Source organism: Pholis gunnellus, assembly GCF_910591455.1.
Source record: "Pholis gunnellus genome assembly, chromosome: 14".
Lineage (NCBI taxonomy): Eukaryota > Metazoa > Chordata > Actinopteri > Perciformes > Pholidae > Pholis > Pholis gunnellus.
The window spans coordinates 355,478-383,403 of NC_136541.1; the positions used below are offsets into that span (position 1 = coordinate 355,478).

The 27,926-nt window shown below is 46.2% G+C and overlaps 2 protein-coding genes across 3 annotated transcripts; one reads left to right on the forward strand and one right to left on the reverse strand.

Moving 5' to 3' along the window:
• Positions 1–2,249: 2,249 nt before the first annotated feature.
• On the reverse strand, positions 2,250–9,591 carry LOC306705986 (uncharacterized protein; the record flags this gene model as incomplete). Its single annotated transcript, XM_079172899.1, has 12 exons — positions 2,250–2,339; positions 2,635–2,937; positions 3,640–3,736; positions 3,812–3,930; positions 4,002–4,079; positions 4,203–4,304; positions 4,409–4,573; positions 5,375–5,525; positions 5,665–5,885; positions 6,192–6,287; positions 6,383–6,454; positions 9,553–9,591. The coding sequence occupies 12 exons, from the start codon at positions 9,589–9,591 to the stop codon at positions 2,250–2,252; spliced, it is 1,533 nt and encodes a 510-aa protein (XP_079029025.1).
• A 1,556-nt stretch (positions 9,592–11,147) lies between these two features.
• On the forward strand, positions 11,148–27,833 carry wdr33 (WD repeat domain 33). 2 transcript variants are annotated; one of them, XM_079172865.1, is made up of 22 exons: positions 11,148–11,322; positions 12,739–12,957; positions 13,272–13,340; positions 13,439–13,543; positions 15,090–15,185; positions 15,311–15,462; positions 18,490–18,587; positions 21,940–22,066; positions 22,804–22,958; positions 23,040–23,118; positions 24,023–24,133; positions 24,291–24,385; positions 24,480–24,566; positions 24,788–24,927; positions 25,039–25,185; positions 25,263–25,854; positions 25,897–25,952; positions 26,027–26,078; positions 26,195–26,519; positions 26,601–26,758; positions 26,997–27,179; positions 27,267–27,833. In XM_079172865.1, the coding sequence occupies exons 2-22, from the start codon at positions 12,754–12,756 to the stop codon at positions 27,413–27,415; spliced, it is 3,180 nt and encodes a 1,059-aa protein (XP_079028991.1). In that variant the 5' UTR covers positions 11,148–11,322; positions 12,739–12,753; the 3' UTR covers positions 27,416–27,833. The 2 variants fall into 2 exon arrangements, with proteins under 2 accessions (XP_079028991.1, XP_079028990.1); XM_079172864.1 differs by having other exon boundaries at positions 25,263–25,952.
• The last annotated feature ends 93 nt before the right edge of the window (positions 27,834–27,926 follow it).

Below are 27,926 nucleotides of genomic sequence, written 5' to 3' on the forward strand. Positions count from 1 at the left end.
CTCTTTGTGGTTTTGAGTCTGGTTTTGAGTTTTTGTGGTTTTGAGTCTCTGGTTTTGAGTCTCTTTGTGGTTTTGAGTCTCTTTGTGGTCGTTTTCAGTCTCTTTGTGGTTTTGAGTCTTTGTGGTTTTGAGTCTCTTTGTGGTCGTTCTATGTCGGTTTTGAGTCTCACTATGACCAGGAAGTGGATCACAATGCTCCAGTTCTGAGGTCTTGACACTGACTTCCTTTTGAAGCACTGGGTGGTTTATTGCATTATGAACATCCAGTTTTTAGGATCCATCTGAACCCAGAGATCTGTTGACAGGATGTCCATCAGTGATTGATCAGATCACTCTGCTGATCAATGATCTGAACAGTGTGTTTGTGTTAACCAGGGTTACATCAGTGTGACCTCTGACCTCTGAGTATTTACAGCCTGCTGAGCTGAGCAGATATTTAAAGCAGATTAAGGATCCCAGACCAGGTCCCAACACTGAGCTCCAGCTGGTCCCTGCTGTGACGGAGGGCTGAGCTGAATTATATTGAATATCATTTAATTGACTTTTAACAAAAGGACAAAGATAGCCAATGAATGTAGTCCATTAAACCATCACCGTGGATCTGATTGAACAATAAACAGACGAGCGAGTAAATTCATCTCAACATGACTAAACACACCGAGGAGGAGGAGGGAGTCTTTGAACCCTTCTGGACTCTGATGGGCAGGTGGTGGCGGTGATGTAGCACCGGTCCAGCTGGCAGAAGGAGCTGGACCTGAACCAGACAGACCTAATCCAGGTTCTGTTTAAGGAGGATGAGATCAGGTCTCTGGTATCAGGTCTCTGGTCTCTGTCTGGTATCAGGTCTCTGGTCTCTGTCCGGTATCAGGTCTCTGGTCTCTGTCCGGTATCAGGTCTCTGGTCTCTGTCCGGTATCAGGTCTCTGGTCTCTGTCCGGTATCAGGTCTCTGTCTGGTATCAGGTCTCTGGTCTCTGTCTGGTATCAGGTCTCTGGTGGTCCTGACTCTGGTCTAGCTGCTGATTGGTCACTGTCTCTGTCCTGCAGGGGTCTGGAGCCCCCCCCCTGCTGGGGAGGAGGGGGTCGGTACCGGTTGCTATGATGACAGAAGGTGCCCCCTGTGGCTGCACGAGGTAACTACGGCAACAACACACGACGTCTTTGATGATATAAATATAATATAATAAATGTAATAAATGTTATAAATGTAATAAATGTAATAAATGTAATAAATATCATTTATAACCCGTAGTGGTCTTAGTACTCCGAGGCTGCTGAGGAAGAACAGCGTCCGTCAGCCTCTTGGACTCGATTGGTCCTCTGTGGCTCCTCCTCCTCACGGGTCCTCTGTGGCTCCTCCTCCTCACGGGTCCTCTGTGGCTCCTCCTCCTCACGGGTCCTCTGTGGCTCCTCCTCCTCACGGGTCCTCTGTGGCTCCTCCTCCTCACGGGTCCTCTGTGGCTCCTCCTCCTCCTCACGGGGCCTCTGTGGCTCCTCCTCCTCACGGGTCCTCTGTGGCTCCTCCTCCTCACGGGGCCTCTGTGGCTCCTCCTCCTCACGGGTCCCCCAGCCTCCTGCACCGCGTCCTGTCCAAGTCCAGGAGGAGGAGCTGCCCCCCCCCTCCTCTGGAGACCGGCTCCATCAACACCGCCTTCCAGCCGGACTAGAGTGAACCGCTGACCTGTGAGTCACAGCTCAGGGAATAAGAGACGATGTTTGTTTTTATTGATCAGAACTTTATTAAACATCTTTGTGTGAAACAGAACAAAGGATCAATAACTGGAAAACATTTCATTCAAATAAAATCATTACAATCAACATTCAGCTCCTTAAGTTCACTTTGTTTCAAATAAAGATTCAGACGTTGAGTTTTGATCTAAAGTGCAACATTTAGTTTGAATAAATATAAAGTGTCTGAGTTCATCCAGCAGACAGATTCAAGAAATAAACAACAAACAATAATCAATACATCAATACATAGAAGCTTAAAAAGACCGTTCCTTTAAAAATATAAAAATATACTAAAAACTTCTGATGTCTTCAGTAAAACTACAGTAAATGTCGTGTTTTTGTATAAAATACTGATTAAAGTACAGAAATAAAATGCGTGTCGACTGCTATAAATCAATAAAAGATGGCGGCTCTGTGCAGCGACCGGCTCATGATTCACCGGGGCCTCGGTGCTTCCTTCATCATGAGACCATCGTAAAAAGAGTCTCAGCTGATGAAGATGAAGGTGAAGGTGATGATGTCATGGCTCCACGTAGAGGCGGGCCTGCTCCGTCAGGCTCAGCTGATCGTCTGTCTTCCCAAACATCAGCAGCTGTAACTCACCGTTCAGCTGTCAACAACAACAACAACAACAATCAGGTTCACGTCATCCGTTCAACACGTCGGTGCGTCTCTTAACACCGTCTCACTTCCTGTCTGCGTCTCATTGGTTCCTGCTGTAGAGAGACTCTGTCGGGGACTATTTTCAGAGGCGGATGAATCTACTTTAGTGAGTATTTACATGTGGGAGTCACAATAGAGACAGTGAGAGGTCGTATTTTAATTTAAATAAAATGTTATTAATGACTCAAAGCACCAGAATCCTTGTGGTTCAGGTCTCAGGGTGTTAGAGGGTCAGTCCTCACCTCAAAGGGGTTCATTCTGTATGCGGGACATTCTGGTGAGTGCAGGTAACCAACCGGCCGCTGACACCACAACACCTCCTTCTGCCCATCCAACGGGAAGCAGCCAAAGTCCTCACAGCCCGGGACAGAGCTGGACTCCCTCTGGACCTGTAGACCAGAGCTGGACTCTCCCTGGACCTGTAGACCAGAGCTGGACTCTCCCTGGACCTGTAGACCAGAGCTGGACTCCTCCTGGTCCTGTAAAACAGATCTGGACTCTCCCTGGACCTGCAGGATGGAGCTCAGCAGACTCTCTCCCTGGACCTGGAGGACAGAAGTCCAACATGTGTGGATGAGTCCGGACCCCTCACAGATCCCTGACTCAGGTGTTCACTGTGTGTTTGAAGGTAGAAGGTAGACCACGTTGAACAGGTGAGATCAGGTCTTTGATCAGGAACACCTGTTCAACTCGTTTACTCAAATATCCAATCAGCCAATCAGGTGGCAGGAGCTCAGGTTCCTGTGTGAGGACTTCAGACAGCGGCTCAGAGTTGTAGTTGTTGTTAGTTTAGATATTACTTGACTAGATCATTAGTATTAGAAGGTAATAAGCTCTGTTATAACAGCTGATATCAAACCTTCAGTGTCTCAGACTGCTGACGTTGTGAGTGAATGTTAATTATGAGACTTTATTATGGTTGGTTATTGGTCCATGTTCATAATCTTACTGACATTAATGATTCTATTGATGTCAATTGAATTGATGTTTTCATATTTGCTGATAACCAAACACTGTTGGATCCCAACACACACACACACATGGTGTGTAGGTTGTAGATGTGTGTGTGTGTGTGTGTGTCAGACCTCAGAGCTGCTGCTGGACTGAGGACTCTCAGGATTCACACTTGGCTCCTCCCACGTCACATTCATCCTGCCGCTCCAACAAACTGACCCCTGAACCACAAAGGAGACTCAACCCACAGCTCTAAAGGAGGCGAGCTTGTTTTACCACCCGGCTCCTCTCACCTCGGCCCGGCTCTTGTTGCTGATCTTCAGCGGGGTCGGTGTTTGAGGGGCCGGCGTCCACAGCGCTCTCACGCTGTCCCTGGTCTCTGAGGAAGTCCTGAACACAGTAAAGATAGATGAGCTCACTGAGTACAGTGTAACATGATGAATAAACATGAGCAGCCTGACGTACCGGCTGCAGTGCAGACAGCAGTGGTCCCTCTGGGTGGAGTGCTTCAGGGAGCAGACGGGGGTGGAGCTGAGAGCCGGGCTCTGTAACTTCAGATCCTCCACACCACACAGGCTGAGGAGCTGAACACAGACAGACTTCAGACGGACATTTCAGCAGGACTAACGGCAGCAGCGTCTCCAGCTGTCCTCACCTCAGAGGGGGAGAAGGTGCTGCTGATGAAGGAGGCTCCGTCCTCACGGGTCACCAGCTGCTCCTTCAGGCCTGCAACCTGCAGACAACAACACCGTCACTGTTTCCAGCTCATTGAAGACAGTGAAGCTATGAACATGTGATGAATGAGGAAGTGAATCTATGGTGTTAGCTAACTGAAGACTTTGAAACGCTGTCTTACATAACTCCTGCTCAGGTCCATGACCGACGGGTCGGCCTCCTCTCTGTCCAGACAGGTGGAGACAGACGAGGTCACTTCCTTTGGGCCACAGCTCCAGGTGTTCTGTGAGGTGAGATCAGGAGTATGTACATGTAGAGTCAACACACACAGCTTCTCTCCAGTCACAAACATATCTGAGGTGAACTAGAGCCTCAGCTGAGACGTACCGCCTCCATCAGCTCCACAGACGCCGTCAGCTCGCACATGCTCAGTGAGGAGCCGTAACCTGAGGAGGAGGCGGGGACGCAGACGTAGCACAGGTGAGCAGGGTTGGTCTGATCGCTGGAGGAGCAGCTGGACTCGTCCTTCACACTGGACAGACTGTCCCCCTGCTGGAGGAGAGACCACCAACACCACCATCACCATCATCACCATCATCACCATCACCACCAACACCATCATGAACATCACCACCATCATGAACATCATCATCATCATCATGAACATCATCATCATCACCACCAACACCACCATCATCACCACCATCATGAACATCATCATTCTCATCATTCTCATCATCATCATCATCATCATCACCATCATCACCACCATCATGAACATCATCATCATCATGAACATCATCATCATCATCATGAACATCATCATCATCACCACCAACACCACCATCATCACCACCATCATGAACATCATCATTCTCATCATTCTCATCATCATCATCATCATCATCACCATCATCACCATCATCATCACCATCATCACCACCGTCATGAACATCATCACCATCATCACCAACACCACCATCATCATCATCATCATCATCATCACCATCATCACCACCATCATGAACATCATCATTCTCATCATTCTCATCATCATCATCATCATCATCACCATCATCACCATCATCATCACCATCATCACCACCGTCATGAACATCATCACCATCATCACCAACACCACCATCATCATCATCACCATCATGATCATCATCACCATCATCACCAACACCACCATCATCATCATCACCATCATGATCACCATCATCATCATGATCATCATCATGAACATCATCACCATCACCGTCATGATCATCATCATCATTCTCATCATGATCATGATCATGATCATCATCATCATCATCATCATCACCATCATCATGTGTGGACATTGACCTTGGGGGGGATGTTGGCTGTGCTAGGGGGGTCTGCGGTCCTGGGTGCTGGTGTGGGGGAGTTGTGGATGTGCAGGACCTGCAGGTATCCCTCCTTCTCCACCTTCCTCTTCAGGGTGGAGTTCCAGTGGTTTTTGATGGAGTTGTCTGTCCTGTGAAGATTAATGTTACTTTTAGTTCCACTTTAAATCTCAATATTCCATCTGAGATGTCGGGTACATCTCTGGTTCTGGTCTGATTTGGTCTGGATCATCATATTAAAGATAATAATGATGTTAAACATCTACTAACCTGCCCGGCAGCATCTTGGAGATGTCGGCCCAGCGGTTCCCCAGCAGCTGGTGCACCTGACAGATGGTGAGGTCTTCCTCCAGAGTCCAGCCGCTCTTCTTCACCGTCGGGTTCAGGTGGTTGTGCCAGCGCTCGCGGCATTGCTTCCCGTTACGAGTCAGCAGCTGTTTGGCGATGAGCGACCAGCGCTTCACGCCGAACGTCTGAACCAGCTTGAGGACCTGGACAGGAAGTGACATCACAAGGATTATTAGTTTATAGAGGAGTTCTGGTAAATCACATCCAACAAGTCCAGAATCATTTCAAAGGAGTCCCGGGTCACGGGTCACGTCAAATGAGCTCCGAGTAGCGCCAAACAAGTCTCAAATCATGTCAAACAAGTCCAGAGTCATGTTCACACATCCTGAGTCAAAAAGTTTGACTTGCTGACTACTACGTAAGATGCAATTTGATACAGTAGGTAAAGTATAGTAGTACTATAGTCTAGTAGTATAGTACTGTGGACCGGTTAGAGAGTGAGTGTTCACCCTCTCATCCTCCTCCTTAGTCCAGGGACCTTTAACCAGCTCTGGATTTTTAATGTGCTGCCACCTCCGCTGACACTGCAGCTCTGTCCTCTGACCCTGAGACACAACAGAGACAGTCAGGACGCCTTCTGAACACCGAGCATTGTCTTGTCCTGTGACCAGAGTTACGGAGGTAAAATACAACTACTCACTTTAAAATGCAGAGAAACTGAGGACCACTTGTTTGACCCAAACTCCTTCATCAGTTTGTGCAACTTCTCATCCTGAGGAGGAAGATCATCATCATCACCATCACCATAAGACTCATTTTTTCTTTCCGGTGAGGGTAAATATATATTAAATATATACATTATATATAACATATATATATATATATATTAGAGCTGTGAAAAATAACGCGTTATGATTAAATTACAGGATTAATTCGTTATTTGTTTTTAACGTATTTAACGTATGCGCAGAATGAGCTAATATCCCACAGTTGACCGTTCGCCCCCTTAGTTACTGTTGCTACGTCGACCCTAAAGCACGGTGAGGACGGGACCAGCCTATATCTGTCAGTGTCAGTGAGACTGTTTGGAGTAATATCTCCGCGATATTCTCCGGATCAAGGCTAAAGGGACTGCAATATGCAGTGGAAGGATATATCCTAAACATTAAGATGACGAAGGTGACACAACAATAATGGAAGCAAAAGCATACAGGTCTCAATCCAAACATGTCTAATGCAGTCAGACGTTAGCTGCTATCCAAACAAACACATGTAACAGACTGTCTCATGTTTGTCCTTTCTGGTGTTGAAGATATGTCCCATCAGTGTTGCCGTAGAGAGGGGGCGATTCCCGCCTCTAGGAAAAGGGGCGTAAACGTAAACGGGAAGACGTCATCGTTTCACCGCAGCACTACCAGCCTAAAGTACCATCTCACCGCGACGCATGCGTTGGTCGGTGAGGGGAGTTTAAGTGGAATGCACCAAACCACCCTCACTGAACTACGTAGTTCCCTCACTAAGTCTGCCTGGGACAAGTTGACGAGCACAGTTAACAAATGGATTACAAAAAGCTGTAGACCGATTAATATTGTTGAGGACGAGGGGAAGTTTTACGAGTGGCAACGGGGGACTCGAGCATCAAAGCACCACAAAGACGCACAATAATGAGAAAAATCGGTAATATGTGATTAATCATGATTAATCCACAGAAACCTGTGATTAATTTGATTACAATTTGTAATCATTTCACAGCTCTAATATATCTATATAATATATATTCTAAAACATTAGAACCACTCTCCACAGAGTTAGCCTGATTTAGCCCTGAATGCTAACATGATGACATCACCTCGTCTTTTGTCCATCCAGGTGTCTGTAGATTCAGCGTGGAGGATCGTCCTTTACGTCCCAAACATCTGGAGCGACTCTTTGTACTGACACAACACACAGAGTTACAGCAACAACTGTACGACACATGTGTAGCAGGAAGGACAGGTGTGTGTGGTAGGACAGGTGTGTGTGATAGGACAAGTGTGTGTGTGATAGGACAGGTGTGTGTGATAGGACAAGTGTGTGTGTGATAGGACAGGTGTGTGTGATAGGACAAGTGTGTGTGTGATAGGACAGGTGTGTGTGTGATAGGACAGGTGTGTGTGATAGGACAAGTGTGTGTGTGATCGGACAGGTGTGTGTGATAGGACAAGTGTGTGTGTGATAGGACAGGTGTGTGTGATAGGACAAGTGTGTGTGTGATAGGACAGGTGTGTGTGATAGGACAAGTGTGTGTGTGATAGGACAGGTGTGTGTGGTAGGACAAGTGTGTGTGTGATAGGACAGGTGTGTGTGATAGGACAAGTGTGTGTGTGATAGGACAGGTGTGTGTGATAGGACAAGGGTGTGTGTGATAGGACAGGTGTGTGTGTGATAGGACAGGTGTGTGTGGTAGGACAGGTGTGTGTGATAGGACAAGTGTGTGTGTGATAGGACAGGTGTGTGTGGTAGGACAAGTGTGTGTGTGATCGGACAGGTGTGTGTGATAGGACAAGTGTGTGTGTGATAGGACAGGTGTGTGTGGTAGGACAGGTGTGTGTGATAGGACAAGTGTGTGTGTGATCGGACAGGTGTGTGTGATAGGACAGGTGTGTGTGTGATAGGACAGGTGTGTGTGTGATAGGACAGGTGTGTGTGTGGTAGGACAGGTGTGTGTGTGGTAGGACAGGTGTGTGTGTGGTAGGACAGGTGTGTGTGTGGTAGGACAGGTGTGTGTGTGGTAGGACAGGTGTGTGTGATAGGACAGGTGTGTGTGTGATAGGACAGGTGTGTGTGTGATAGGACAGGTGTGTGTGTGATAGGACAGGTGTGTGTGTGATAGGACAGGTGTGTGTGTGGTAGGACAGGTGTGTGTGTGGTAGGACAGGTGTGTGTGTGATAGGACAAGTGTGTGTGTGATAGGACAGGTGTGTGTGTGATAGGACAGGTGTGTGTGTGATAGGACAGGTGTGTGTGTGATAGGACAGGTGTGTGTGTGGTAGGACAGGTGTGTGTGTGATAGGACAAGTGTGTGTGTGATAGGACAGGTGTGTGTGATAGGACAGGTGTGTGTGATAGGACAGGTGTGTGTGTGATAGGACAAGTGTGTGTGTGGTAGGACAGGTGTGTGTGTGGTAGGACAGGTGTGTGTGATAGGACAGGTGTGTGTGATAGGACAGGTGTGTGTGTGGTAGGACAGGTGTGTGTGTGATAGGACAGGTGTGTGTGTGATAGGACAGGTGTGTGTGTGGTAGGACAGGTGTGTGTGTGGTAGGACAGGTGTGTGTGGTAGGACAGGTGTGTGTGTGATAGGACAGGTGTGTGTGATAGGACAGGTGTGTGTGTGATAGGACAGGTGTGTGTGTGATAGGACAGGTGTGTGTGGTAGGACAGGTGTGTGTGATAGGACAGGTGTGTGTGTGGTAGGACAGGTGTGTGTGGTAGGACAGGTGTGTGTGTGATAGGACAGGTGTGTGTGTGGTAGGACAGGTGTGTGTGTGATAGGACAGGTGTGTGTGTGATAGGACAGGTGTGTGTGATAGGACAGGTGTGTGTGTGGTAGGACAGGTGTGTGTGTGATAGGACAGGTGTGTGTGTGGTAGGACAGGTGTGTGTGTGATAGGACAGGTGTGTGTGTGATAGGACAGGTGTGTGTGATAGGACAGGTGTGTGTGTGATAGGACAGGTGTGTGTGATAGGACAGGTGTGTGTGTGGTAGGACAGGTGTGTGTGTGATAGGACAGGTGTGTGTGTGGTAGGACAGGTGTGTGTGTGATAGGACAGGTGTGTGTGTGATAGGACAAGTGTGTGTGGTAGGACAGGTGTGTGAGAAGCTCTCACCAGGACCTGCGGCTTCTGCTGCTCATCTCTGCTTCTCATATGAACGCTGACACTCTGAACTTCTGGAAGAAACAGAGTTCATCACCTCTGTGTCACGTGATCAGTGTTTATAACTAAATAATCAATTCATTGAACATTTGTACAATGACTACCCTAACCTTCTGCAGTGTGTGAACATCATTCAATATGTTTCCTCTGTATCAGTTAGCTGTTTGACTCCAATCATCACTTCATAAACATCTGATCTTAATTCAGAAACAGGTGAAGTCACTTCTTCATCATCCAACAGGTGAGCAGCATTAAGAGAAGGAACAACATTCTACTTTTATCAAATTAAAACCGAGCAAAACGATCAAACAAGTCTGTGGTTCAGAGTGACGGTTGAGCTAGCGGCTAGCGTTAGCATTAGCGTTAGCTAGCCGCCAGCTGGTGACGTAAAGACGGTTCATGACGTTTAAAGTGGGAGAATAAAAAGATCTAACCGGCGCTTTATCCCGGTGTGAGTCTGTTTAACGTGTGCCGGTAGATTACCGGCTGAATGTCTATAATATCTATAATATCTGAATATAATGAGATCAGAGAACTTACCGGCGACGGTTGGCGGAGGAGAAACGTTAAGAGACGAGCTCGTGCTCTGGGGTCACGGACCAAAGGGACTCCTCTGATTGGACAGACCCAGTCGTGACGTCACTATAGCTATGATGTCCGTTAGACGTGCTGCAAAAGTAACTCATTTATTTATTTAATTAAAGAAGTCGCTTCTTTATTCACTCACTCTATTAAATAAAAGAAGTAACTCATTCATTTACTTTTTTAAGAAAAGAAGTTGCTTATTTTGATTTATTTATTTCTTTATTAAATAAAAGAAGTTGCTTATTTTGATTTATTTTTTATGTTAAATAAAAGAAATAAAGAATAAAAAAGAAGCTTGTAATGCTGCTAAAGTTTTAATGAAATGTAAAACTGTTGAAATAAAACTAATTAAAGTACTTTCATTCATATTTTCTATTTCCGTCCATGTAAAACTGTAAAATGTGTGATTATAGATATGTTATATTTATTTTACACCTTAAATATATAATAATAATAATAATAATAATAATAATGATAATCATGAATAATTATTATTGTCATTGTTATTATTATCATTATTATCATTATTATTATTAATATAATTATAATAATAATAATGATAATTATTATTATTATAATTATATATTATAGTTATATATTCAGCACATGCCAGAGGATGAACTGCAATAACTGGTGAGGTTCTTCCTCTCTTCATGCTCTCTGGCGCCTTTAGTGGAAACACCTCTATCTACAGGCAGAGCGAGGAACTGCAGCCGGAGAACAGCGAGGTGCCGTGGTGTTTAATAAAGAGACGTTATTATACTGTTGTACTTTGCTAATAAAGAAGCTAAATGTGAGCGTGACATTCAAATGTAAAGTCCTCTAAACTGTATTTTTTAACTATTCGATTTTTAACTTTTTTTCTAAAATGAAGCAACTGATAAAACTAATTTCCCAGAATCCTTAGCAGGATGACGCTTGGCTATCCCGCCCGTTGTTAAACAAAATCTCCCGGCATGCTCTCCTGTAGGCCAAGGAGAAGAAGAAGAGGCGTCATAATGGAGTCTAACGTGACAAAACCTTCGTCAGTCCAGAGTAATAAAGTCTGAGACGTCCATGTTTCTTCACCGGAGCTTCTTTACGATCCGAGCCCGCTAGTAATAGCTAGAGAGCGAACTCTACAGCGGAGATTGTCGGGTGAGTTTTCTTATTAGCAGTAGCTAGCTAAGTAGCTATAAGTAGCGTTGTTGTTGTAGCACTGGGCCTCCATTTAATCCGGCTACCATACACAGTGAAACACCCCTTAATAAACCACATAAAGCTCCACAGAGAAGTGTTCAGTTCATCTGAAGCAGCACGTTTAACTACACTTGTAGTCACAATATGTCAGCAGTGTGCTAACATAGTGTAGTGTAAGCTACATGTGCTAACAGTCTGTCTGTTACCATACTAGGAGTACAAGCCAACGGTCTTAGCATCAACGAGCTAACGGCGTTAGCATCAACGGGTAGAAACACGTTATGGTTTAAAAAAGTAACGTTCTGAGTACCAGAGAAACACGCCCACAAACTGTCTGTTTAACATTATCATCATCATATTATCTTCATTTTCATAATATTGTATTATTAAAAGTCACACCATCTGTAGCAATGTTAGCTCTGTGTTAGCCACATGGTTAGCTAACCAATGAGAGACCTCGTGTTGTTTTAGAGATGATTGATTTATAGAATATCAGTAACGAAGTACATTTAGACAAGTACTGTGTTTAAGGAACTAGAATGGGGTACTTTCTACTTCACTATATCTCAGAGGTAAACATTGTACTTTAATGTTTGTGATAAACTGAAGGATGAAGTGTTGTATAAAGAGTCAAAGCAGCTTTTTAACTCCGTTGTGTTGTTTCATTAGTTTCCAGTGAAGGTAGTTGAAGTGTGTTCAGCGTCATGTGTGTGTTCAGCAGACTAGCATCAGTTGTGACATTGATACGAACACAATCACTACACGAGGACTCTGATCAGCCTTGACTTTAATGTTCAGATGGAATTCCTTTATTATAAAGAAACATTCTTTCATATTTACATTGTCCTTTAACCCTTTACATGATGACTGATCAGTACCTGTTCATCACAGTCATTCAGCAGACGCTTCCATCCAAAGAGACTTACAGTCAGTGTGTTCAACATCGTGTTCAAGAGAACTACTCGTCACCAGAAGTCATGAGTGCATCTCCTTTAAACATCTAAGAGCATAAACCAGAGCAGACGCACAGAAACACTAGCATGAACACAACCAGTGCTGAGAGGAAGGCTCAGGGTTCTCCTGCTGTTTGGACTAGTTCATGTGGTTGACGTGGACTAGCTGACAAGGATTCACGTGGACTAGTTCATGTGGACTTGCTGACGTGGACTAGTTGACGTGGATCAGGACTCTTTATGGGTATCAGGGTCAGTCTGGACAGACTTGTTTTTCGTCTCGGATGTGTTTTCTCCTGTCTGGTTCGTGCCGTGGTTGTAAAGCTTACGTGCCCCCTTTAGGACCCGTCCCCTTCAGGACCCGTCCCCTTCAGGACCCGTCCCAAAGGTAAACTAACCACCTGGTGTCCCGTCCCGGCAGGTTTAGCGGGTCACCATGGCGACGGACATCGGATCACCGCAGCGGTTCTTCCACATGCCGCGCTTCCAGCACCAAGCGCCACGACAGGTGTTCTACAAGAGGCCCGACTTCGCCCAGCAGCAGGCCATGCAGCAGCTCACCTTCGACGGGAAACGCATGAGGAAGGCCGTGAACCGCAAGACCATCGACTACAACCCGTCTGTCATCAGACACCTGGAGGTAAACACACCTGTGTGACGCTAACAGGGCTTTAAAAAGGCTCAGTAATGAAGAATCAAATGTACTGAAGAAGTCCTTTGAGATCTGCTCATATTGTCTGTTTTATGGTTGCTAACGATTAGCCGTTAGCACATGGACCATTGTCATGTTTTACGGTTGCTAACGATTAGCCGTTAGCACATGGACCAGACGCTGCTATACACCGGTTTAAAAATCTACTTTAGAGTAAATCTTTTTCAGCCAAATCAACAAATAGTTTACGGGATATTAAACCTTGTTTCCTTATAATTCATTTAAAACTTGACTTGTTTTAGAATCGTTTGTGGCAGCGAGACCATCGAGACTTCAGAGCCCTGCAGCCGGACGCAGGATGTTACAACGAGGTGAGTCCGGACCGGTTCTGCTCATCACTTAATATTCATGACCGCTTGTGTGTTTAGCACCAGATGTGAAGGACTGAACCAGATGTTTGTTTCCTCAGCTGGTTCCTCCTGTGGGAATGTGCACCAACCCAATGAACGCCGTCACCACAAAGTTTGTTCGAACCTCCACCAACAAAGTCAAGTGTCCCGTGTTTGTGATCAGGGTAAGCTGACTGAGGAGAAGGCTTTTATTGTGAAACATTTTGAGCTTTTATCGTGAAACATTTTGAGTTTTTATTGTGGAACATTTTGAGCTTCTGTTTTTGAAACATTTTAAGCTTTTGTTTTGAAACATTTTAAGCTCTTGTTTAGAAACAGTTTGAGCTTTTATTGTGAAACAGTTTGAGCTCTTGTTTTGAAACAGTTTGAGCTTTTATTGTGAAACAGTTTGAGCTTTTGTTTTGAAACATTTTGAGCTCTTGTTTTGAAACATTTTGAGCTTTTATTGTGAAACAGTTTGAGCTTTTATTGTGAAACAGTTTGAGCTCTTGTTTTGAAACAGTTTGAGCTTTTGTTTTGAAACAGTTTAAGCTTTGGTTTAGAAACAGTTTGAGCTTTTGTTTTGAAACATTTTGAAACTCTTGTTTTGAAACAGTTTGAGCTCTTGTTTTGAAACAGTTTGAGCTCTTGTTTTGAAACCGTTTGAGCTCTTGTTTTGAAACAGTTTGAAACTCTTGTTTAGAAACTGTTTGAGCTCTTGTTTAGAAACAGTTTGAGCTCTTGTTTTGAAACTGTTTGAGCTCTTGTTTAGAAACTGTTTGAGCTCTTGTTTAGAAACAGTTTGAGCTCTTGTTTTGAAACATTTTGAAACTCTTGTTTTGAAACAGTTTGAGCTTTGGTTTAGAAACAGTTTGAGCTCTTGTTTTGAAACAGTTTGAGCTCTTGTTTTGAAACAGTTTGAGCTCTTGTTTTGAAACTGTTTGAGCTCTTGTTTAGAAACTGTTTGAGCTCTTGTTTAGAAACAGTTTGAGCTCTTGTTTTGAAACATTTTGAAACTCTTGTTTTGAAACAGTTTGAGCTCTTGTTTTGAAACAGTTTGAAACTCTTGTTTTAAAACAGCTTGAGCTCTTGTTTTGAAACAGTTTGAGCTCTTGTTTTGAAACAGTTTGAAACTCTTGTTTTGAAACAGTTTGAGCTCTTGTTTTGAAACAGTTTGAGCTCTTGTTTTGAAACAGTTTGAGCTCTTGTTTAGAAACAGTTTGAGCTCTTGTTTAGAAACAGTTTGAGCTCTTGTTTAGAAACAGTTTGAGCTCTTGTTTAGAAACAGTTTGAGCTCTTGTTTAGAAACAGTTTGAGCTCTTGTTTTGAAACAGTTTGAGCTCTTGTTTAGAAACAGTTTGAGCTCTTGTTTAGAAACAGTTTGAGCTCTTGTTTAGAAACAGTTTGAGCTCTTGTTTAGAAACAGTTTGAGCTCTTGTTTTGAAACAGTTTGAGCTCTTGTTTAGAAACAGTTTGAGCTCTTGTTTTGAAACAGTTTGAGCTCTTGTTTAGAAACAGTTTGAGCTCTTGTTTAGAAACTGTTTGAGCTCTTGTTTTTGAAACTGTTTGAGCTTTTATTGTGAAACAGTTTCTTTAGGAATAACCCTTTGTTTGAGGATGATATTTTATTAGAGATACATTTGAAGCTAAAAGGCAGCAGAGTGATTTGTTTTATTGTGTTGAGGAGAGAACGTTGCTTCACTGGTTTCTGTGTTTCCTGTTTGTCTCCAGTGGACTCCTGAAGGCCGTCGTCTGGTCACTGGAGCCTCCAGTGGAGAGTTCACTCTGTGGAACGGACTCACCTTCAACTTTGAGACCATTCTCCAGGTAAACATCTACCCGTACCTCCACACACCTGAAATAGGAAACCTCCCTCAGTTCCAGTAGTTCTCATGGTGTCTCCCTGTTTGTGTCCACATGAGTCGTCCTGACGTCCTCTCTGTCCCCGACAGGCCCACGACAGTCCGGTCCGGGCCATGACCTGGTCTCATAACGACATGTGGATGCTGACGGCGGACCACGGCGGCTACGTGAAGTACTGGCAGTCCAACATGAACAACGTAAAGATGTTCCAGGCTCACAAGGAGGCCATTAGAGAAGCCAGGTTTATACCCAATCTACCATTTTCTGTAGTTACCTCCGGTCTCTTACTGTCAGCGCTGCAGTACCACGCTGCAGCCACACGGGGGCGCCGCCTCGCCTCTTGTTACATGTTGTTGATTCATGACAGATGTAAGTGTGTGCTGTTGCAACACTGCAGTGATCTGTTGTTGATGTTCTTCCTGATGTGGCTGATGAGCTGTTTATCTCTGTTCTGCTGAATAAAGTCATCAATCATTTATTAACATCTGGTTCTGGTAGGCCCGGTGGTTCTGGTGGAGAGGAGGATGGTCAGAATAAATCCATAATAAAGTCTTAGCAGGGACCAATAAAGTGAATAAAGAGAAGCTCCTGCACACACTGCTGGTCTGAACCTCATCAAACAGGCAGCTGTAGATGTTTAAATAAAGGTTTCAGTTCAACACCTTGAACACAGCCCCCCCCCCCCCCCCATCTTCTTCTTCTTCTGCTGTTAACTGGTACAGTGGGACACGCAAGACACAGACCCCGACTCTTAATCCACAAACACTGGATCCTACATCTCCCATGATGCACCTGGATAGTGTGTGACACAGACTGTACGTTAGACGTTTGTAGCGACCAAGCCTGATGACCTCACTGTGACCTCATCGGGCCACAGATGACATCACATGACAGGTCCCGGGAACACCTGTACAGTGTGATGTCATCGTGAACAGCACACCTGAGTCCTCTTGTTTGTGGCGATGTAACGTAGAAACGTGAGGAAGAGAGCGGACGGACGGCTAGGTAGCTAGTTAGCTTGTCCTCCAGAGCAGAGGAACCGTTGACGGTGGAATTAGCTAGCAAGCTAACTAGCCAGCTGTCTGCTAGTGAGCTTGTGTGACGAGCGTGAGTGGAGGAAACGTTGCGTTGTTAGAGTTGACTCCTTTACTCTGATGGTTTGAGTCATTACTGTGAAGCCTCAGTGAGTCGCTTTAGTTCATGGAGAAGTTAGCTCGTCAGCTAACAGTGCTCACATATAAATGGCTGCCGCTCTGAATGTTGATTTGAGTGGGAATATCTCTTCTTCTGTTTCTACAGACACGTTAGGCTTTCTTGTTATTTTGTCCGTGGACGGAAGTTAGATCACAAACTGTTGCTGGCCGAACACTACACTACCCATAAGCCTTAGCAACACCAGTAGAGTCGGCCCTCACAGCTGCTGAGGTCACGTTAGAGAGAAGTTCTGTTTCTAAAAGTCTGCTTCAGTCGTAATGACTCTACTTCTCTCTTGATTTATTACCTCAGTAAACATTGTAAACATGAGTTTATGGTCTCAATCTCTAGTTTCAAGTCTTCTTCAATACAGCATGATGTTCATTTAGTTAATGATGGTCCATTTAGAGTCACACAGACCATAAAGCAGGGGATGCTTTAGGGGCGGGGCTACACCGTGATTGACAGGTCTCTACCAGAGACGTATACGGCGTCTCTACGTCACTTCCTGTTCACTGGTTGCATAAAAAAACAAGATGGCGACATCCTAACTGCAGAACTCAAGGCTTCAAAACACGTCACTCCGTCTACGTTGTGACGCTGCCGTCTCCCCCCAAGTCACTCGTGGGTCGTATTTCGTGTCTTTAGGTTTAATTAACGGCCTTCCTGTTACTCTACAGTCGGCCTCTAGTTGTTTGTTTTTGAATCACAAACAAAGGCTTTGGTGTGTTTTATTCATGTGTGCGGTTGCCAGGGAAACAACAAATATACAAAAATACCAACATTTCAAACCGAACCTAACGAACAAATATCTGAATCGTTTAATACACACAACAAATAAAACCTCTCACTGCTTCAGTTACGAAAGGTTTCTACTGGAGAACCAGACTTCACAACAAACTCTTAACTTTACAGACATCAGGACGTTGAGCGGGTTTAGAATCTGTGTTAAACGTCATGTGAACGTAAATAGGAAATACAAATTCTGTTTAAATAATTTACTTCATTTTATCCGGAGTTTCTTGTTTCATATCAGAGAGAGATCCAGGACTGTTAGCCTAGCTTAGCACAAAGACTGGAAGAAGGGAGTTCTGTAAGTATCTTAGCACAAACATTGGGAGCAGGGTGAAATTGCTAGCTTGCTTAGCACAAAGACTTGGAGCAGGGGGAAACTGCTAGCTTAGCACAAAGAGTGGCAACAGGGTCAAACTGCTAGCCTAGCTTAGCTCAAAGACTAGGTGTAGGGACAAACTGCTAGCCTAGCTTAGCTCAAAGACGGAGTAGGGACAAACTGCTAGCCTAGCTTATCTCAAAGACTGGGAGTAGGGACAAACTGCTAGCCTAGCTTATCTCAAAGACTGGGAGTAGGGACAAACTGCTAGCTTAGCTCAAAGACGGAGCAGGGGGAAACTGCTAGCTTAGCACAAAGTATCTGAAGTGACTTCATCATTCTGTCTTCAGCTCGTTTCACATGGAAACTGGTTTTCTTTGACAGTTCAAATGTTTTGTTGAAACAAAAGTAGAAAATCCGTTCTCACAATAGTAGTTTTGGACGACGCTGACTCTTAGTTTTTGTAGAGGAACGTGTTGACGGCTGGTTTTGTATTCCGGATAAACATTCACTTCCTGGTTGATTTAATCTCTTCTTCCTGAGCGTTCTCGTGCTCTTTCTTCAGTGTTTATGTAGCGTGTTGCCGGACTGACGGAGCTACTGAGAGACTTGTGATTTAAACCTGTCAGACACGTCTGATTACATTATAATTAAACATTCAGAAAACATTAGTGATCCATAATAGAAAAACAAGTGTTCCCAAAGTAGAACCTTGAGGAACGCCTTCATCTTTGATGAGATCAATAAATCGATCATGAGGAACATCAGACAGCAGGATTCGTAAATATGACATCGCTTTAAGATATTGTGGTAATTGATTATAAACGAGTGGTATGAATATGGAACCGTTACCTGTTGTTGTTGTTGGGATCCAGTGTGGACGTGTCCGTTCCGGAGCTCTCGATCAAGTTACATGGTCTTCCTCTCTAGTCACCGTGGTGACGCTCTGCTTGTATTCTCCAGTTTTTCTCCAACAGATAATAAATTTGCCACCTGCTCCGACGACGGGACGGTTCGGATCTGGGACTTCATGCGCTGCCACGAGGAGAGGATCCTCAGAGGTACACCAGCACCTGTTACTGCCACGATACGTTAGCCTGAGTTCACCTAGACCCACCTGAGCTCACCTAGACCCACCTGAGGTCACCTAGACTCACCTAGACTCACCTGAGTTCACCTAGACCTACTTGAGGTCACCTAGACCCACCTGAGCTCACCTAGACTCACCTAGACTCACCTAGACCCACCTGAGTTCACCTAGACCTACTTGAGGTCACCTAGACCTACCTGAGTTCACCTAGACCCACCTGAGCCCACCTAGACTCACCTGAGGTCACCTAGACCCACTTGAGGTCACCTAGACCCACCTGAGTTCACCTAGACCTACCTGAGTTTACCTAGACCTACCTGAGTTTACCTAGACCCACCTGAGTTCACCTAGACCTACCTGAGTTCACCTAGACCCACCTGAGCCCACCTAGACTCACCTGAGGTCACCTAGACCCACTTGAGGTCAACTAGACCCACCTGAGTTCACCTAGACCTACCTGAGTTTACCTAGACCCACCTGAGCCCACCTAGACCCACCTGAGTTCACCTAGACCCACCTGAGTTCACCTAGACCTACCTGAGGTCACATAGACTCACCTGAGCCCACCTAGACTCACCTGAGTTCACCGAGACCCACCTGAGTTCACCTAGACCTACCTGAGTTTACCTAGACCCACCTGAGCCCACCTAGACCCACCTGAGTTCACCTAGACCCACCTGAGTTCACCTAGACCTACCTGAGGTCACATAGACTCACCTGAGCCCACCTAGACTCACCTGAGTTCACCGAGACCTACCTGAGCCCACCTAGACCCACCTGAGCCCACCTAGACCTACCTGAGGTCACCTAGACCCACCTGAGGTCACCTAGACCCACCTGAGGTCACCTAGACCCACCTGAGTTCACCTAGACCTACCTGAGTTTACCTAGACCCACCTGAGCCCACCTAGACCCACCTGAGCCCACCTAGACCCACCTGAGTTCACCTAGACCTACCTGAGGTCACCTAGACTCGCCTGAGCCCACCTAGACTCACCTGAGTTCACCTAGACTCACCTGAGTTCACCTAGACCTACCTGAGTTCACCTAGACTCACCTGAGGTCACCTAGACTCACCTGAGCCCACCTAGACTCACCTGAGTTCACCTAGACCCACCTGAGGTCACCTAGACCCACCTGAGCCCACCTAGACCTACCTGAGTTCACCTAGACTCACCTGAGGTCACCTAGACTCACCTGAGCCCACCTAGACTCACCTGAGTTCACCTAGACTCACCTGAGTTCACCTAGACCTACCTGAGTTCACCTAGACTCACCTGAGGTCACCTAGACTCACCTGAGCCCACCTAGACTCACCTGAGTTCACCTAGACCCACCTGAGGTCACCTAGACCCACCTGAGCCCACCTAGACCTACCTGAGTTCACCTAGACTCACCTGAGGTCACCTAGACTCACCTGAGCCCACCTAGACTCACCTGAGTTCACCTAGACCCACCTGAGGTCACCTAGACTCACCTGAGTCCACCTAGACCCACCTGAGTCCACCTAGACCCACCTGAGCCCACCTAGACTCACCTGAGCCCACCTAGACCTCAGTGTATGAAAACTGAAATGATGAAGAAAATAATCAATATAAAATCTGATGAAATATAGAAATAAAAGAGTTAAAAATGTGTTTTTATATATAAATATACACACATATATATATATGTGTGTGTGTGTGTGTGTGTGTGTGTGTGTGTGTGTGTGTGTGTGTGTGTGTGTGTGTGTGTGTGTGTGTGTGTGTGTGTGTGTGTGTGTGTGTGTGTGTGTGTGTGTATTTTTTAGTTCTGGGCAAGTTAACGTTATTAAACGGACATTTTTAACACAGCGAGCGGTGAACAGCTGTTACTGTTGAGGTACAGACTACAGGTTCCATGCTTCACCTACATTCCCCTGGGTCCTAAGTCCCTCCATGTACAGCTTCTTATCGCCCTCTATGTACCAACGTACATTTATAACAAACACCACACATATTATGCTAATCAGCGTAGCATATGTGATACGATTAATCTCATTGTTATGTTAAAGTTCATAATGAATCTAAAGTAGTGTGTTGAGCTCTTCTATGTTAAAGTGCTGCTCTATGAACTAAAGGTCAACAACATTTGGTTTAAACACGTTAAACTCATCAGGTTCTTGTTAACAGCAGGATTCTCTTCACACAGCAGCAGTTATAACACAGTTATAATGATTCTGATCATAGATATTCAGCGTGTTCACAACTTTATCTTCATGTGTGTCAGAGATGAATTTAAATAAACATCTTGAAACCTGAAACCTATCTACGTCATGTTTTAATGTTTGTTAAATTCTCAGTAGTAACTAAATGATATGATTATTATACATATTACAAACTAAACACTTTAAAAACTCTAAAACAATCATTCAAATGAATCATTTATTTGTTGGTATGTTGGTCAGACGCTATGCTACGCTGATTAGCGTAACATGTGGTGTTTGTTATAAATGTACGTTGGTACATAGAGGTGATGAGAAGCTGTACATGGAGGGACTTAGGACCCAGGGGACTGTAGGGGAAGCATGGAACCTGTAATCTGTACCGTGGCAGCAACGTGTAGCACGAGGAAGCTAAGCTAATAAAGAGTTAAGAGCATATCGTGCTGATATGTTCATTTAAAAACACGACAATATGCATTTTAATATTGTCACGTTTGATCCTGTAACGGGGGGGTTAACACGTTAACTTGCCCAGCACTAAAATATATAAATATATATATATATATATATAGTTAAAAGTATACAACTCCATAAAGCATGTTTCTAATGATTAAACTTATTCAATATAAATAAATAGTTTCTACGGAACCTCAGAAAGGACAAAAGTCAAAGAATAATAAACTAATAACAGTGAAGTCGTTTACGTTCATAAACATAAAACTTTATCTTTAAAAAATGAAATAGAGTTTTATAAAGTAAAGAATAATGACTGAATATATTGAGACACTAATAATGTTTCTAACATTATAATTTGCATATTTAAGTGTCTTAATAATGAATATGTTAGCTCAGATACATAAATAATAAGTTTATTACTTTTGAAGTGACATTTATTATGTTGTGCATTTATACATTTACTCTCTTTAAAACTACAACATTTACATCTTTGTTGTTTACTGACAAAACAACTCATATTAACTTTATACAAGTATTGTTCTGTTTTAAAATCACAATCAATCTGTTGGAGAAACACAAACCTGAAGTTTAATTTGTAGAAAATAATCTGTTTCAATAGAAATGTTGATGTTTCTGTTACACGCCCCCTGATTCTCTCTCTCTGTCTCTGTCTGTCTCTGCGTAGGTCACGGTGCTGATGTGAAGTGTGTGGACTGGCATCCCACTAAAGGTCTGGTGGTCTCTGGTAGTAAAGACAGTCAACAGCCGATCAAGTTCTGGGACCCGAAGACGGGACAAAGTCTGGCAACACTGTGAGTCCCTCAGGAGACTACAACTGACGATTGAACACAGCGTGTCTGTAGCTCCTCCCACTATTGAACGCAGCGTGTCCGTAGCTCCTCCCACTATTGAACACGGTGTCCGTAGCTCCTCCCACTATTGAACACGGTGTCTGTAGCTCCTCCCACTATTGAACAGTGTATGTGGCTCCTCCCACTATTGAACACGGTGTATGTGGCTCCTCCCACTATTGAACACGGTGTATGTAGCTCCTCCCACTATCGGACACAATGTCTTTAGCTCCTCCCACTATTGAACAGTGTATGTGGCTCCTCCCACTATTGAACGTGGTGTATGTAGCTCCTCCCACCATTGAACGTGGTGTATGTAGCTCCTCCCACTATTGAACACCATGTATGTAGCTCCTCCCACTATTGAACACCATGTCTGTAGCTCCTCCCACTATCGAATGCAGCGTGTCCGTAGCTCCTCCCACTATTGGACACAATGTCTTTAGCTCCTCCCACTATTGGACACCATGTATTTAGCTCCTCCCACTATTGAACACCGTGTATGTGGCTCCTCCCACTATTGAACGTGGTGCCTGTAGCTCCTCCCACTATTGAACATGGTGTATGTAGCTCCTCCCACTATTGAACACAGTGTATGTAGCTCCTCCCACTATTGAACACAGTGTATGTGGCTCCTCCCACTATTGAACACAGTGTCTGTAGCTCCTCCCACATCGTTCTACGTTCTCTCTCCTCAGCCACGCCCACAAGAACACGGTGATGGAGGTGAAGTGGAACCTCAACGGTAACTGGCTGCTGACGGCCTCACGGGACCACCTGTGTAAACTGTTTGACATCAGGAACCTGAAGGAGGAGCTGCAGGTGTTCAGAGGACACAAGAAGGAGGCGACAGGTGAGTCTGAGCAGAAGCCACCATGAAGAAGATGAAGATGATGGTGGTTGAACTGAGTGTGTGTCCTCCGTGTGTCTCCAGCTGTGGCCTGGCATCCCGTCCATGAAGGTCTGTTTGCCAGCGGAGGTTCTGACGGCTCTCTGCTCTTCTGGCACACTGGGTAACGACGACGCACCTGATCAGACATGAGGTTCACTAACGAGCAGCGCTGGGCAACCATTAACATGTTAAATCTCCATTAATCTCATTGTTATGTTAAAGTTCAATAATGAATCTAAAGTAGTGTGTTGGTCTCTTGTGTGTTAAAGTGCTGCTCTATGAACTAAAGGTCAACAACATGTGGTGTAAACACGTTAAACTCATCAGGTTCTTGTTAACAGCAGGATTCTCTTCACACAGCAGCAGTTATTTCTTGTATATTATATATATTTTATGAAATCAACACAACAAAAAATATATGCCGCTATAAATCTTCCCGATTGGACTGTTTAGTACGTGTTGTGAAGTCTCAGATATCAGGAAACTAAACGCGTCTCGTCTGGTTCATAACATCCGGAGCAGCTCCGTGGACTCATCCAGCTGTGTGAACACGAAATAAACGGATTTAACTGCAATAAACCGACAAAAAAGGACTCCGAAATAACTACGTAATGATGCTGATTAAAAGGTCTGAATTCATGTTTTGTTAGTTCTCTCCACAAGACGAGCAAATAACTTTTAAAATACTTGTTTTCTGAACGGAGTCTGGATCATTCGGTGCTATGCTAAGCTAACATTGTAGCAGCTCCATCAACACTCAACATAACGTCACACAGGCGTAATGTGAGGGATCGTAGAGCTCTGTGAACGCCGATTCAACGTCAGGACGTCGGTGATGACAGGAGGAGCATCTCAGCGCTGATAGGCTATCGCGCCCACCCCAAAAAATAATTGTCGGCGTTAATGAATTAATGCGTTAACGTGATAATAACGCGTTAACTTGCCCAGCACTACTAACGAGGTTTAATCACCTCTGTCGTGGTTCGGACCGGTTCTGACCGGTTTGACTGGTTGTCTGTTGTCAGGGTGGAGAAGGAGGTCGGAGGGATGGAGATGGCTCATGAGGGGATGATCTGGAGTCTGGCCTGGCACCCGCTGGGTCACATCCTGTGCTCCGGCTCCAACGACCACACCAGGTACACACTGTATACACTATATAAATACTATCTATATATATCTATATATAGATAGTATTTATACTACTGAGAGAAGCTCATTAGTCCCTGATCGGATGTCGATGGAGTAGACTTCTTTGTGTCTTAATCTTCATGTTTTGTTCTCTTTATGTTTCAGTAAGTTCTGGACGAGGAACCGACCGGGGGATAAGATGAGAGACCGGTACAACCTGAACCTGCTGCCGGGGATGTCAGAGGACGGCATGGAGTACGGTGAGTCCTGAGCAGGAGGACTAGACGCACTCTGAAGGGTCTGAGATGTGATTATTTTAATCACAGCTGCTGACGGGTTCTGTGTTTGTTTCAGACGACGTGGACCTGAACAGCGTGGCCTCCATCCCTGGTATGGGGATCCCCGAGCAGCTCAAGGCCGCCATGGAGCTGGAGCAGAGCAGTAGGTTCCACGTCCTCTTAGTTTGAAGGTGTCCCACAGGGGTCCATGTTGGGTCCCATGAAGTTTACCGACTCGTAGCCCTGGGCTAAAACCTCTCTGCGTGATTTGTTCAAACGTAGCTGCAAATATCTTCATGTTTAAGTCTTCAAAGGATTCTCCTCAGTTATCGGCCGTGTCTCGGGTGTGACTGAGATGCAACTGTTGTCTCCTGTCGTCTCCAGGTAAAGAGGCGGCTCCTGAGGTGGAGATGTCCATCCCCGGTCTTGACTGGGGCATGGACGAGGTCATGGGTAAAGACTCCAAGAAGGTCCCGCAGAAGAAAGTACCGTACGCCAAACCGATCCCGGCACAGTTCCAACAGGTAAACGCCTTCTGCTGAGTTCATCATGAAGCTGTTGGTTAGAAGGTGTCTGTAGAAACGGTAGAAACCATGTTGGTGTTGACTGTGGACTCCTTCGCCTCGTGTCTTCAGGCCTGGGCAGAGAACAAAGTGCCCATGATGCCGCCCGGCGGAGAGATGTCCAAAGACCGGAAGGTGGAGCAGAAAGTGGACGGCAAAAAGAAAACCCAGTCCGAGATGGAGCAGGAGATGGCGTACAGCAACCCGATGCTGCTGGAGGTGAGCAGCTCTCCATCCGGTAGATGTTCTACGTGCTCCTCAGAGGCTCATTTTAAACTCTTTGCTTCTCGCTGCAGCAAATGAAGATGGACCGGATGAACCAGATGAACACAGACGGGAACATGGGGCCCCCGCAGGGACAGGGCCCTATGCCCCCCTTCCCTGGGGGCCCCGGAGGTCCTGGGGGCCCGATGCCTCCTGGCCAGCAGGGCTTTCCCCCAAACATGCCTCCTCAGCAGATGCCCAACAACATGGGGCCTCCAATGGGCCCCGGAGGCATGCAGCCTCCTTTCATGTCCCCTGGACAGATGGGACCACCTTCTGGACCCCAGTCTCACCAGGGGCCCCCTCAGGGCATTATGGGACCACCAGACATGCAGAGACACCCAGGCCCGCCCAGAAACATGGGCCCCCAAGGGCCTCATGGTATGGGACCCAGAGGGATGCAGGGGCCCCATGGTGGGATGATGGGCCCCCCTCCTCGAGGAATGGGTCCAAGGGATCCTCAGGGTCCTCCACCTCAGGGGAACATGATGGGTCCACAGGGTGGGATGATGGGGCCCCCACCCAGGACACACGGCAATGCGCCAAACAACTATGGGATGGGCAACATGCAGGGACCCCCGGGAGGGTTGCATGGGCCTCCAGGAAATATGCAGGGGCCCCCAGGTAACATGCAAGGGCCCCAAGGTAACATGCAGGGGCCCCAAGGTAACATGCAGGGGCCCCATGGAAACATGCAGGGACCCCCATACATGCAGCACCAGGTGAGTTGACATCTGACTGGTTTTTAAAGGGCCCGCATCAAAGAGCATTGTGTAAATGTGATCTGGTCTTTCAGAGCTCGGGGCCTATGATGCATGGGATGGGGCAGCAGGGGCCCAATAACAAAGGTAAGACCACACAGAGACTAAAGGTCACTCATCCGGTTCAGTTCCACTGTAGGTCCTGAGCTATTTGATCTGTTTTTCGTTGTCCCTTGTCCATGACCACTGTTGACTCTTCTCAGACCCTCGGGGACCGCCGCCCAACCACCACATGGGCCCTTCAGACCGGCAGGGACCAGGGGGACCGGACCAGGGCTCCAGTACTTACTGGGGAGACAACCAGCAGGGTCGACGTGGAACGCAGGACTTTGATGGAGGCCAGGACTTCCATGGCAGAGCAGAGGAGGGCTGGAGACCTGGACCAGGATACCAGGGTGGAGGAGGGGGAGGACACCGGGGGGGGGGGAACCGAGGAGGAGGAGGGGGAGGAGGAGGAGGGAACGTAGGGAACTGGGGCCCTGAGGAGAGGTTCACCGGAGGAGAGTTCAGAGGACGGAGAGACGAGAGGTGAGCAGCCTGATGTACTGAAAACCTGCAGACCCTCAGAGGTCTGGACTAGACATGAACTGGACTCACTGGTTGTTTCAGGTTCAGAGGAGGAGGCCCCGGCCGGCCCGGAGCTCGAGGTTACTCCGACGAGTACGGCAGCCAGGAGGAGGGCTTCGATGGTCCCGAGGAGATGGGCAGAGGCTGGGACAACGGGGGCCGAGGGAGGCCGCCTCGAGGAGGAGGTCCACCCAGAGGAGGTGAGCGCTTCTGGTTCCATGTGACGTTTACGAAGAAGGTTCAAAGGATGGACTACAATTCCCATCAGCCCTCTGCTTTTTAAAAAAACGTATTAAAAATGAAATCTCACGATTGATTAACAAAAACAACAATGTGATGGTTTTGTGAACCAACATTTCTTTGTCTCGATCTTACAGAATATAATTTCTATGCAGACTCTTATTGTGGCGGGGGTCTCCTTGCCTTCCTGTCCTATAGGTCACGATAGCTATCGGGACGGTCAGCAGCAGATGCATGATGGGTCGTCTCCGACGGGTCGCGAGCGCTCCGCCTCCCTTCAGGGGATGGACATGGCGTCTCTGCCACCCCGGAAGCGTCCGTGGCAGGACGGCCCGGGAACCGGAGACCCCCGAGAGCGAGAGTCCCCGGGAGCCGACGGAGGTGAGTCAGCAGCACAAATATCACAATCGTACCGTCGTCGCTTTAACAAACTTCACCTGAAGCCTTGTGGTCCGGTTTCACCTGCAGGCCGCCCCCCCCAGAGGGAGGACGGGGGCTACGGCCCGACTGGTCGAGGTGGACGAGGAGGCTGGGGTCCCGGAGGACCTGGACCGGTCCCCAGGAGGGGAGGACCAGCACCCAGAGGACCACCGAGGGGGGGCAGCCGGGGCCGGTAGTCCTGGAGGAAAGAAACAAACTCCCATGACCCACCCCCCCCACAGACCTGAGTCCAGATCCTGAGGAACCTTCAGACAAACTTTTGGTCATGTGACACATTCAGAGCTCTGCTGCTGTGAGGGACGCTGGCTCCTGATTGGTCCGTACTGACGGAGCAGGAAACAGAACGTTTTAATGTAAAATATTGTAGAGAATCATCGTCTCTTTTATTTCAGAGTCACTCGTCTTGTTGCTTTTTTGTAAAAGATTTCTATGTTTTTGTGTTTTCACTGAGGTGGACAATAAAGATTCACACTTCAACTCATCGGCACATGAGGGGGGGGGTCTGAATAAACATATAATACTCAGAGTACACACTCAGTAGTACTTAGTACTGTGTCACAGATGAAACCAGAGTTTAGTTTTGTATTAAAGTGACTTTATTCATGAAAGTTCAAACATTATAACTTTATTATTTGGTCCTCTGAGCAGCAGCAGCAGCAGTCTGTCTGTCCTGCAGCTCAGTGAGCA